The sequence below is a fragment of the Clinocottus analis genome, unplaced genomic scaffold (assembly GCF_023055335.1).
Source record: "Clinocottus analis isolate CAN_PGR_092001 unplaced genomic scaffold, fCliAna1.0.p SCAF_20, whole genome shotgun sequence".
Classification (NCBI taxonomy): Eukaryota; Metazoa; Chordata; class Actinopteri; order Perciformes; family Cottidae; genus Clinocottus; species Clinocottus analis.
Genome location: NW_027175932.1, coordinates 2,218,602 through 2,231,903, shown reverse-complemented (window position 1 = coordinate 2,231,903; position 13,302 = coordinate 2,218,602). Strand labels below are relative to the sequence as shown.

The 13,302-nt window shown below is 42.9% G+C and overlaps 1 protein-coding gene across 1 annotated transcript in view; it reads left to right on the top strand.

Annotated features, from left to right (window-relative positions):
- Positions 1-12,381, top strand: part of creb3l2 (cAMP responsive element binding protein 3-like 2) — a 23,386-nt gene extending 11,005 nt beyond the window's left edge. The window contains exons 3-13 of the mRNA XM_068586674.1: positions 5,202-5,445; positions 5,847-6,082; positions 6,168-6,246; positions 6,366-6,571; positions 6,730-6,876; positions 7,188-7,246; positions 7,505-7,573; positions 8,562-8,661; positions 8,893-9,022; positions 9,711-9,945; positions 10,271-12,381. Of these exons, the coding sequence (XP_068442775.1) occupies positions 5,202-5,445; positions 5,847-6,082; positions 6,168-6,246; positions 6,366-6,571; positions 6,730-6,876; positions 7,188-7,246; positions 7,505-7,573; positions 8,562-8,661; positions 8,893-9,022; positions 9,711-9,945; positions 10,271-10,343 (1,578 nt within the window). The 3' untranslated portion in view covers positions 10,344-12,381. The remainder of the gene's footprint in view (positions 1-5,201; positions 5,446-5,846; positions 6,083-6,167; positions 6,247-6,365; positions 6,572-6,729; positions 6,877-7,187; positions 7,247-7,504; positions 7,574-8,561; positions 8,662-8,892; positions 9,023-9,710; positions 9,946-10,270) is intronic.
- The last annotated feature ends 921 nt before the right edge of the window (positions 12,382-13,302 follow it).

Below are 13,302 nucleotides of genomic sequence, written 5' to 3'. Positions count from 1 at the left end.
ATAATTATTTTTATTGTCAAATAATAATAATATAAAGTCAATAAAAAAAACGTAATTTTTTTTCAAAATTATGAGATAATAAGTCCAAATTATGAGATAATAAGTCCAAATTATGAGATAGTAAGTGCGCACGCCTACTGTTGATGGCGTCATACTTTTTATTTTATTTTTTTGTGGCGCCAATGTGCTTCCATACAGAACAGACCCGGTTTGACATCACGTCCACGTGGGAGACGGCGTCGTTCACTTTCATTTCGGACCGAAATATTAAATATAGAAACCGCCAATGCCTTTTTGTCAAAAACGCTTTATGGCTTAATGTGGGCGTGCCCACACACTAAAAACTGGAATAAACAACATAATAGTAGCTTAAAAGCTGCCGGTGTATTTGATGCACTAACATTGTGCACATTATTGTGCATAAACATATTGTTATTAGCTCTTTAAACTGCTCAAACAGCAGTTTGCTGCCTCAGTTTTAGCTTCTGAAGTCATCGAGGAGACTCAAACAAAGATGGCATTCAGGCTTAGAGCCACTGAAGGAATCTCCAGCGCTCTGCAGACAAAGTTTCTACGCATGAGCTTCAAGTGCTCGCTCACATTGTTAGCATTCCAGCAGATACTCGCTGCACTCACAGCTGCAGGACTATGAGGATGGGGAGGTTTGGTGTGCTCTTTTTAAAGTGTTTTGGGAACTAGAACGGTGGGAACTAGAACGGTGGGAACCAGCGAAGAATGCAGAGGAACTTGATTAGTTTGAGAGTCTTTAGACTCGGCTGGGAAACTAAGAACGAGTCGCTTTTTCTCTTCAGTGACAAAATACTGTTGAAACCGATCACTGAAACCGAAATATGCTTTTTTAAAATTTTAGTAACAAGCTTTCCTTCTCTCTCTCGGCTGGTTTCCACCACCTGCGCTCAAATATGAGGATGTGACATGTAAATGTTAATATTAAAGACATAATGTAGTATTGCTTTATATAAACCATGAATAAAAACAAATTCTGGGTTGCCAGGTTGGTATTTATCCTCCTTAATCAGTTTGCTTTGATGGTGATCTTCTCTAAAAGAGGCAGAGTCCTGTTGTAGTGTCTTATTACTACAAATTAAAGTTTAAAGCAGCTGAGTTTAATTATTTAAAGAAGTCTCCATCCAGTAGTTGTCAGGATTTTGTATTAAATTTGAACATGAGTTGATAGCTTATTAGAAAGTGAGCCTTCAAAATGACTTATTGACACGTATCGGTTTTAAAAGTTTACATTTTTTAAAAGTTAGCGTCATTAAAAATATGCTGAATTAGCTATTTCCTGCTCATGGTGACAGGGCACCCATGGGTGCAGAGTCAAGTATCACTAGATTACTTTTATACGGAAGAAAATGTAAAAACAGGATGTTTTCAAAGCAAGTTCTGCAGGTAGAAAGAGACTTTCATTTCCTGTGATTCATGAATGTTTAGTTGACTTCTTATGAATGGAAATGATCTATTAAACATTAACATTAGTTACTAATTATAAATGTATCTGTGACTTAGTAGGACTTTAATACTTGTTTAATCCGTTTATGATGTTCCTCAACATGGACCCAAACCAAACGAATGAGTCATCCAGTTTATCTTGACATGACTCCATGTGTGTGTCTTTTTATTATTGTGTTTGTGAAGTTGTATCTTCAGCAAAAGTACACACAGATGAGTCCAGGACAAGGTACACACACACACACACTGACACACACTCTCCAGGGAGATGACCCTTGGTTCTGTGTGAGCCTGTGTGTGTGTGTGTGTGTGTGTGTGTGTGTGTGTGTGTGTGTGTGTGTGTGTGTGTGTGTGTGTGTGTGTGTGTCATTAGCAATACCAGGACTCTCTCACATCTGTGTTTGGCTCTTCAGGGGAAGGGGAGGTGTTACATCATCAAACGTCCCCCCTCTTCCCTCCTCTGAAGTTTAAGCCGCTGGTCATTAACGGTTAAAACAGACATCCTATTATTTAACGGAAGAGTTGCAGGACATTCCTTCCTCTCCTCTTCTACTCCCACACCGCTCATTTAACTGCCAACGAGTGACCAACACAGCTGGCGAGGCTTTTATTGTGAAGCCTCATCACTCGCCACTCTGCCTGGGAGATCTTTTGTTTGAGGAAATTGATCCTCCACTTAAGAAATATCTCAAACAACTCTAAAAGTTTGTGCTAAAGCTGCATTCTCTCTACCGACCACCAGGGGGCGACTGCTCTGGTTGTATAGAAGTCTATATAACTTTTCTCTTGATTTATTATTCGACTCAAACTAATTCACACACAGTTCTGCTTCTGATTGTTTCAGGAGAGTTTTCCGCCTCAGATTTCTATTAAGATCAGATTATTAAAAGTGCAGCAGAACTTCTGAAAGCATCGAAAGAGATAAACCTCTCTGCGTTTCCTTCATTAAAAGATAACAATCTGCACTTTCAGCGACGTCCTCCCGCAGCGTTTTGATAAAAAAGAACATGAGTGGAGCCTCTTTGTCTCCAGCGCTGCTCCTCCCTGGTGGTTACGGCTTCTTGTCCCAGTTCCAGTTCAACACTCCCAGTTGTGTTTTTTCCTCTCTTCCCATTTCGGCTTCGGCTTCTGTTTCCCAGCCGCCGAAAAGAAGGTCGAGTTACATTCGACCCCAAATAACACCTCTGTGTCGGTCTGCGAAAGACAAAGAGGTTTCTGTCGTGTGTGTGTGTGTGTGTGTGTGTGTGTGTGTGTGTGTGTGTGTGTGTGTGTGTGTGTGTGTGTGTGTGTGAGATGGGCTACACACTCGAACCCCAACCACACACACTCCCACTGGTAGAAAATGACAGGCAGTGTGTGCCGGCCCTCACTGTGATGTGTCTTTGGTGCAGTTCTGCAGAGGTGGACCTCTCCCTTTTCCTTCAACAACACCAGGCCTCGTTCACCTCTCTCCCTGTGAAAGGCCGGCACTGTGAGCTAGCCGAGAGCTACAAGTTAGCGGAGTTTTAAAGTACGCCGAACTAGCTCTCACCTGCTCTCGTGTGCAACGCACCCACTGACGTGTAGACCAGTATCACGGCTTTACTTTGATGAGGAACAAAATGTCAAAATATGATGTTTCTGAGGCAAGTTCTGCAGCTCTCTCATTAGCATGCAGATTTACGATGATTATTGGTGGTCGAGCTTCTTATTAATGGTTTATATTGATCTGTAGAGTAACAGTAGATGGTTTTATTCTCCATTGAAAGCCATTAGTTACAAACTATATGGTTTAGATGGTGGAAAATCAAAAACAAACTTTAAATAGAGTAAAGATCTTTTTATTTTTTCACATATATATGTTTATTTGGCATTATTAGCATCGTTAAAAGTTGCCCGCCGCTGTTGGCATCGCTCCCCTGAATGTACAGACGAGTATCGCTGGGTTCATTTTATTCTAAAAAAAGACTTTTTTTTATTTTCCAAGCCTTTTCATGGATGTTTATTTTAGATTCACTGGCGGTTTTAAGGTTATTGAATTGCCTCCATAAGCTGCAGACAGAAAAAGTCGATGTCAAAGGTCATTTAAACCCACAAAATATGCCTTTTTTTTTTTTTTGAAAGATTGTTTTTTGTCTGTAATTACTCCTCCCAAAAACCACACCCTCTTTTCTCCTCTTTTCCAGCTGAAACCTCACTTCCTGATCATCCAAAAAACATACAGAACTTTACCAAACAGGAGACGCAGTAAAGCGTTGTGAACTGCTGTAAATGTGTGACCGGCTCGTGCACACTCGTACGTGCACTCTTTACTCGGCTGAGAGATGAAAATGAGCCCATCTGATGGATAAATGTGTAAATATTTGTCTTCCCTCCTTGAGTGGATTCACAGTACGCTGTCCGTGTTTGCATCTCTCACACACACACACACACACACACACACACACACACACACACACACACAGGCCTGAAACAGCAGCCTTATAGGGCAGCATGAAGTGGCAGGAGCGTGCTGTGTGTTTATGCAGTTCATTTCACTCTGTGTGTGTGTGTGTGTGTGTGTGTGTGTGTGTGTGTGTGTGTGTGTGTGTGTGTGATAGAAAGTCTCTCAGCCTGTAATTGAAGCCACATGTGTGGCGTTCGGCCTCCTCCTGTTTCCTCCATCTTGGTTTCTCTCTCGTCTGACGGAACAAAACAAAATATGTCTGAATGGAAGATTTCACTTCCTTTCTTCCATCCTTCCCTTTTTCACTCTCTTTCCCTTATTTCACTCCTTCCTTCATTTCTTTCTCCCTTTCTTCTACTCCCCTCTTCCTCCTTTCCTTCCTTCCTTCCTTCCTTCCTTCCTGCCCTTCTTGTCCTTGTTTACTTTCCTTTTAATCCTTTCCTTTCTTCCCTTTCCTTTTTTACTTCTTTCCTTTCCCCTCTATCCTTCTATTCTTCCTTCTTCCTTTCCTTTTCTTCCTTCCATCCCATTTCTTCTTTTCTTTCCTTTCCTTTTGATCCTATACTTTCCTTCCATCTTTTCTCCCCCTTTCTTTTCCCTTCAATCCTTCCTTTGTTCTTCTTTTACTTTTTAATCTCTTTCCTTAATTAAATCTGCAGTTTGTTAGACTACAGATTTAATGTCTTTTGAAACTTTTCTTTCCTCTTTTGTTTTTCTTACTTCTGTCTTTTTAAACGTTCTACGTCTGAAATGTTCCTCATGAAAAACGTTTCCTTGTTCCTTTCCTTTCCTCAGTCGACAGTTTCATGTGTGTTCCATTTAAATTGTTTATTCCCTTCTCATTGGCTGAGCCAATATTTCATTTCTGCCCGGCAACAGAATCTTGAGCAGCTGGAGTTACATCAGAAATATGTTCACTTTCTCAGGGGTATGAGTTCGAGTGAGGGCAGGGTTTTTATTTTGTAGATTTTATGAGTTTTTATGAGTGAAAGTGAGTACAGGGCTTTTATTTTGTAGTTTTTATGAGTTAAAGTGAGCAAACAGATGTCAGCGTGTCATCACCTCGTCACCTGCAGGTTCTATGGTTGAGAGACGGACAGAAAAGACAGGAATGTGGAGAGGAGGACGATGATGGAGGGATGAAAGAGTAGATTAAGAGGAGGAAGGTTTATCTTCTTCACTGTGAAAGACACTTTTACTAGTTTTTAATTGTCGTCTTCATTGTTCCCTGAGGGGAAACCTTCACGCCGTCTCAGACTCCATCTTTGTCTGAAATGTTTTTCCTCTTCTTCTCTTCCTGCAGCACTTCTCCGAGCTCCTGGACGATCTTTCCCAGGATGCTTTGCTGGGCCAGCTGCTCAGCGACCCCTTCCTGTCGGGGGTGAGAGGCGGCGTGGAGGCCATGGAGGGCGAGGACGGCGGCGAGCTGTCCCCGTCGTCCCCGCTGCCGCCGCACATCACGGCCGAGCACAGCTACTCGCTGTGCGGGGACAGCCGGCCGCAGTCGCCGCTGTCGCACCTGACCGGAGAGCAAGGCAGCGACGCAGGTGAGCGCAGATTATTATTTTAGTATTTTATTTTTATTGCATTTTAGTGTCATATACATTATTATTTAATTATTATATTCATTTAAATACTTTATGTGTATTTAATATATTCTATTTATTTATCTGAATAATGATTAGTATTATTATTAGAAATATGATCAAATTTAAATGCGAAATAATAAAAAAAAAAATAATAAAAAAAAGCATAATGATAATAATAATAATTATTTCCCACTTTATTTTTATTGTATTTTTTATAATTTATATATATATTATTTTAATTTAAATATTGGTTTAATATGTAATTTGTTCTATTCATTTATTATTATTATAATAGTTTTTATTTTATTTTCATTCAAAATATGAATAAATGAATCTAAAATCCGTCTCCTGTGCCTCAGAGTCTGATGGCGACTCTGCTGATTGGCCGATGGAGCAGGAGGAAGTCATGGACGGCTTCCTGTGTGAGACTCCCTCCCTCTTGCCCGCCCTCTCGCTCTCTCTGGCCACCAGCGACGGGCCCCAGGCGCCCGAGGGCCCCGCTGTGGTCCCCGCCGTGGTCGCCGCCCCTGTGGCCACCGCCACCGCTCCAGCCCCGCCCCCAGTCAGCAGCCACAAACAGGGCAAAGGCTTCAAGGTGAGTTCAGCTTCGACATCAAAGATGAAAAACCTTTTATTTCCTGCAGTTTCTCACCCGGTCGCCTCTCTTCTCTGGTCCTCAGATAAAAGAGGAGAACATCATCCCTCAGATTAAACTGGAGCCTCATGAAGTGGACCAGTTCCTCAATCTGTCACCCAAAGGTGAGAACTGAACCCTTTTCACCCTCTCATTGTTACCTGATGCTGCGAGGCCCCCTGCTGGACAGTAGCTGTCACTGCGCCCTCAGCAACAAGTGTATTTAGACTCCTGGTCGTTTCAGGCCTGGAGGCGCTGCAGATGCCTCCCACTCCTCCCAGCTCCCACGGCAGCGACTCGGAGGGCAGCCAGAGCCCCGTCCACGCGCCGCCCAGTCTGTCCTGCCCCGCCTCCCCCACCAGCCCCGCCCCTCCCCCGCCGGCCGGCCTGAAGGCGTCGCCGCGCGCCGCCTCCTCCCTGTCCAACTCGCCGCTGCTCACCGCCGCCCACGTGAGCCACGCTTTGCTTCTTCACGTCGTGTTGTTTTACCTGAAGTTTATTGTAATTCTGTGTGTAAGGATGTTCATCGTAACAAACAAATAACTGTTGCTGTTGTGTGTGTGTGTGTGTGTGTGTGTGTGTGTGTGTGTGTGTGTGTGTGTGTGTAGAAGCTGCAGGGCTCGGGCCCTCTGATGCTGACGGAGGAGGAGCGCCGCACGCTGGTGGCAGAAGGTTACCCGGTGCCCACCAAGCTGCCGCTCACCAAAGCCGAGGAGAAAGCGCTGAAGAAGATCCGCAGGAAGATCAAGAATAAGGTGCGAGCACGAGTCCCTCGGGCCGGTTTATAGACATCCGGATTGTTTATTGAGGATCTGCTCACAAGTACGACTTGTTTAGTTTTGTTACTGTGTCTCTTGTGTGCACTTTAATCCTGCAACTTTCATCACTGCAGGACTAATAAAGGATTATTAAATCTAATATAAGAGGTCCATTACAGGCGTTTATTGTGAATTAAATGTCATGGTGACATTTCTGCTCTGAAGAGAAGATGATGAAAATAAACTTCATAGTGTCTGTACAATCTTTTGTGCTTCCTTCTCCCAATGTTTTCCTCTTCGTCTTTTAGATTTCGGCTCAAGAGAGTCGCAGGAAGAAGAAAGAGTACATGGACGCTCTGGAGAAGAAGTAAGTCCTCCTCTTCTTCATTCTTCATCATTACAGAGACACCAGGACATAAAAATGACTGAAACACAAGCACATGGAAAGGAATCACTGTTTGTCCTTCTATCAATTTCATTCATGAATAATCTTCTATTTCTAAACTATTTGGATCATTTCCCATTAGTTCGTTAGTTGCCAGGTGGATAAATATAATAAATGTATAATGTAATAAATGTACATTGATGCCGGTCGCTGAGCCTGCAGTACTCTGTCTCGCCACAGGGTGGAGAACTGCTCCAACGAAAACAACGAGCTACGCAGGAAAGTGGAAACTCTGGAGTGCACCAACAAGTAAGAACAACACATTCATAGCTCATACATTCATACACTCATACATTCATACACTCATACATTCATACTCTCATACACTCATACATTCATACACTCATACATTCATACACTCATACTCTCATACACTCATACATTCATACACTCATACATTCATACACTCATACTCTCATACACTCATACATTCATACATCCTCAGCTCTGGTCTCTGGTAAATGATCTGTGAGCATTTTGCTGCTTCACCTGTTGCCACATCTTCATGTTCATATCCACCTTTTATGTTTCTACGGTCCTTTAAAAGGCGTTTGTTTGTGTTTTTTTTATCACACACAGCGTCGGTGGGGGGAGGAGGGGGGCGACGTGTCGGGGAAACACTTTTATGATCGAATCAAGCGCTCCCTGTAGATCGCTTCATAGGCAGTTTTGCAGCCTCATGCATAACCAAGAGGCTGGTTTTTAATGCGAAATGCTCGAGCTGCTTCAATTCAGACGCTGTTGTTCGCTCCCGTTATGCACGGATGAGCTGCGCGCGCGCGCGTGTGTGTGTGTGTGTGTGTACGTACAGCTGACTGGAACACAGCTGTTTGGGGTCTTGTTTCCCACTCAGTGGTTAAAGTGGGCTTCATTGTTCCTGTCTGAAAGTTAAATGAACCACTTGCATTTGTGTGTGTGTGTGTGTGTGTGTTTGTGTGTGTGTGTTGCTGCACCTGGATAATGTGTGCATGTCTTTTTTAATGAAGCGAACCACAGAACACATCCTTCCCTTGTTTTATTTGAATACTAACGGGGTTAGAAGAAGTTAAAGTATTGCATTTAACGTGATATTCACTGTTAACTATTAATAATATGTCAATAAATAAATGCATGATTTAGGAAATGCACTTAGGTTTGGTATTTATCCGACTGAAACTTTATTTTTCTGTGTTTCTGCGTCTTAAGTGACAAAGTGTCTAGACGATGTGTCTAACTTGTGTGTGTGTTTCTTCCTCAGGTCTCTGTTACAACAGCTGCAGTCTCTGCAGGCGCTGGTGGCTGGTAAAGTCCCCAAATCCTGCAGGATGGCCGGCACCCAGACATCATCCTGCCTAATGGTACTGCACTGTGTGTGTGTGTGTGTGTGTGTGTGTGTGTGTGTGTGTGTGTGTGTGCTAACAAGACTGTTGTGATGAAACATTGATTACAATATTGAATTGAAAACATCTGTTTCCATTCATTAGCTGCTTAGCATTGATTCATAATGTATTTACTCTCTCTCTCTCTCTCTCTCTCTCTCTCTCTCTCTCTCTCTCTCTCTCTCTCTCTCTCTCTCTCTCTCTCTCTAGGTGGTCGTGTTGTGTTTCGCTCTGTTTTTGGGGAGCTTCTACCCCGGCGGTTTGACTCCGTGCTCCACCATCACTGAGACCGGCCTCGCTTCCAAACAGCACGCCGTCAAAGATTCCTACACAACGACAGGTACACACACAACACACTACACACACAATAACACTCTACACACACATTAACCAGGTGGTTACACTCTACACACACAACAACAGGTAGTTACACTCTAAACACACATTAAACAGGTGGTTGAAATAAAGAAATATATTTTCCCTGAGACAGAAAAGATGGCGTCCTGTTATTATTGGCTGTAAACAGCTGTCAGCCCAACGGTTCCTCCCGCTGTGTCGTAATGAGTCATCAGTTCCCCGCTTATGAAACTGCTCCATTATTTAAACATCGGCAATAATCAGATTCCACCTCCAGCGCTGCGCTGAGAGAACGCTGCTGATTACAAGAGCTGACCTTTCACTACATCCTCTGTTACCTCCCACACACACACACACACACACACACACACACACTTATAATAGAGACCAGATATCTTTTTCTTGACATATGCACATACGCACACACACACGTGCGCGCATACACACACACACACACATGCGCGCCCATGCACACACATATGCATGCACACACTTCCGCAAATACACACACACACACACACACATTTATAATAGAGACCAGATATATTTTTCTTGACACATGCGCACACACACACACACACACACACACACACACACACACACACACACACACAAAGTGATATATCGACACATATTGCCTCAATCACAAATGTCCTTGGTTCTCTTTTCAGTGAAGTCGAGGAATCTGTTGTCGACCTTCGAGGACGAGCAGCCGCAGCTCCTCGGTCTGGGCGGCGAGTATCCCGACCAATGGGAGGAGACCACGGCCGTCGTCCTGGCGGCGTGGCGGCGCTCGGAGCAACAGAAGATGTCCGTGGAGCCCGGCATGGCGGAAACACACCCGCCCTTCAGGAATACAAGCAACGACACGCAGACGGCCGAAAAGCTGCTGCTGGACCTGCACAGGTGAACTCGCAGGACGTTGAATTAATGTCACAAAACTCTGAGTTCATGATTTTAATATTTGCAGTAAAACAAACGACTCCACATGAATGAACAACATTACAATACTTTTACTGAATGTACTGGTTCGCTACCTTTGGTGGTTTGGGAGCGAGCAGCTAGCTAGCGCAGGGCTAGTAGGGAGCTAGCTGGCTACAGCAGAGAGCTAGCTAGCAGGGACACCCACCGAAGTTAGGAGCGGCATGTGGCTAGCTTCATATTTAGCTGCATACTTCATAGACGTTATATGTGTATAACCTGGATCACACGTCTGATCTTCGCCCCTCAGGTCTCTGGAGCAGAGGACGAACGAGAGCAGTAAAGTGTTGCAGCTGGAGCGGACGGTCAACGAGACGTCCTGAAGTTCACGTCAACGACCCGAAAGCCCTCGCGGTGACCTTTGACCCCGTAGAGAGTGGTTCAGTGTCCTGGAGCAAACCTCATACAGTAGTTGCCACTGATGATTGTTCCATCTCTGCTTAAACAGATACACTGTAGTAACAACAACAACAATAATGCTAATAATAATATTAATAATAATAAAGAGGCTGGTTGCCTTAATTTCTGAAGTGAAGTTGCACTGAATATTTTGTACATGAGTCAACTCATCAGTTGTATCTGGTTTCAATCACATTGTGATGAATTCAAATATATATTTTGATTTATTCCAGTGGAAAGTATATTAAAATATGACATGTGAGGCTTTTTACAGGACACTGACGGAGAACCTTTGTATTTATAGAAACCTTTTTTTTATTTTATTTTCATAAAAATTATTGCTCTTTGATAGTTCTTTTAATATTAAATGTTTTTATTCCATTTCAGTGAGGCATACATCCCATTTTGATACGTGTTTGTGGTCATAATATATTTTGTGTTATATTTTATTTGTATTGTTCTCTTTTATATATTGTTTTATATTCTCAGCTGACAACATTTCATACATTGAGGCCTTCGCTCAAGGTTCCTGCGCTCATTTAAAAAAAAAAAAGTCATACTGTAGTCATACTCTTGCGAGGAGCTAGCTGCTGCTAGCTCCTCGCTAGCTACTAGCTCCTCGCTAGCTGCTAGCTCCTCGTTAGCTGCTGTTGCCCGCGTCCCCGCTGCCCGCGTCGGGTGTCGAGCCAGGGCTAGTCCCGGTACCTTTGGCGGTTGTCCAGGAGCTAGCAGAGCGCTAACTGAGAATTATCAGCAGCACTAGCGGAGAGCGAGCTGGCTACAGCGAGGAGCTAGCAGGGACACCCACCGAAGGTCGGAGCGGCTTGTAACCCGACTTTTACGGTATTTGGGATGTTTTTAAGTGTGCATCTGCACATCTGCAGCTATTTTGTCATAAGTAATCCTGACTACAGGGTTACAATCTAGTTAAAAACCATTAGCCAAACATCAAACTTTAACTTTAAATGTGCGAAGGAGCCACAGAGTGAACTTTTTCTGGCCTTTACTCCTGCGATGCTTCTGCCTTTAACTCTTTCACGCTCAGCTCCAAGAGTCTTTATCTGCTCTGCATTTGCCAAAAAAAAAACTTTCTTCAGCAGAAATTGAAAAAAAAAATCTATTTTTGTAAATATAAGTTGTGAATAAATAAGCAAGTCTAAATGTGTGTGGGGCCTGTAGTTTATAAACCAATCTATAATTCATTCATGAGTTTATTTTGGATGGGATGTTGTTGATAAATTATGAACGTGACGATGCTTCACTTTCACAGTTTGTCCTGTTGGATTTAGTTTATAAATTACACATCATGGCTTTAAAAGTGTTAATTGTTTAAAAGTGTATTACGTTTTTTCTTTTATTTCTAAGCTTTAATGAAACATGTTCTTTCATGTGTGTTACAGACGGTTCACTTTCTTCACATCCACGTTGTAAATATGAACATTTAATTTGTGGAAAGTGAAGATATTTAAGTGGGTGGGGGGTGGGGGGAGGAAACGTCAGAAATTATATTATACAAACTGAGGCTGAATCAAACTGTCCACAGAAATAAACAACAGTTGTGTTTAGAGACTAGAAAACAATATTTGTATATCTCTGTCTCATATTTGTGTGCCTTGTAGATCAATCAGTGGAAAGATTGGCGAGGATTTGTTGTTAAATCTGTACGTTGGGATGCATTGGTGACACAACCACGTTCCTCGCTGCTGAGAAACCAAATGTCTTGCCGGTGGAGAGCGTTTTTTTCTTTCAAAATCATCTTTGATTTCCATGTCGCTTCAGTGTAAAAGCCACTCCTGTCTCTTTGCTTTCAGATGAATAGAGAGTATTTTCCTTAGTAAAAGCATATTTTGCAAAACAGATTGTGGTTGTGTTTGTTCTGTTTGTTGACATCGGAGACGAAAGACGTGAAAACAAGCTGTCACAATATTACTCGGTGTAAAAAGTATATAAAGATACTTGGATGTCGCATACTATGGTGATGATGTCATTAGCATTGTCACGCTATAAGTAGACCTCATGTAATGCTAATAAAATGGTGATAGCACTTTGTTTAAAGTCAAATATTATGTTTCAATCATTTTTGGTGAGTCGTTACCGTTTTGCTCCAAGTCAAAGTTTTAATTATTTACTTTACGATCATACTTGAGTGCTAATTAGCAACTGTTAGCTCGCTGGCACATTAAAGTTACTGTGGTGCTCAGAGACACTACCACTTTCAAGAACAGGGGGCGCCAACATCATTAAAGTTCCCGGAAGTAGCATTAAACTAAGACAGTCAGCTAGCTCTCCACAGCAGCGCTAGTGCTGAGCAAGCAGCAGTGCTAGCGGAGAGCTAGAAGTAGCGCTAGCTGGCTACAGCGGGGAGCTAGCGGGGATACCCACCGAAGGTAGTAGCGGCTTGTAACCCAACTTTTACGGTATTTGGGATGTTTAAAATCTAACCCAACCCTAACAAGTTGTTGTTTACTTTGATGGTGGATGAATAGTTGTTGTCTTCAAAGCATTTTCTGTGCAGCTTAACTGGAGTTGAACTCCGTAAGGACAGCCGTGTGTCTCAGGGTTAACACTAGAGGAGCTTCTGTCCTCCGCCGTGACGATGAGGATCCTGAAATAGATCAGCGGCATCGCTTCATGATTAGTGCTGCAGGATCGCTGTGACATTTCCAAGACAATACGCAGCCCCACATCTTCATAACAAGTCCAGTCTCGTAGTAACGCCGGCACAATAAATTCCATTACCGCTCCATAGCTGTGGTGCGTCGTCGCGCTTGTAATACAATCGATAGGAATAACAAGACAGGATTTAGAGTCAGTAAATAGATCAAGGAGCCGCAATCTGGTTTCACAGGATTGCTGGAGATTTCACAGAACTTGTTAGTTATG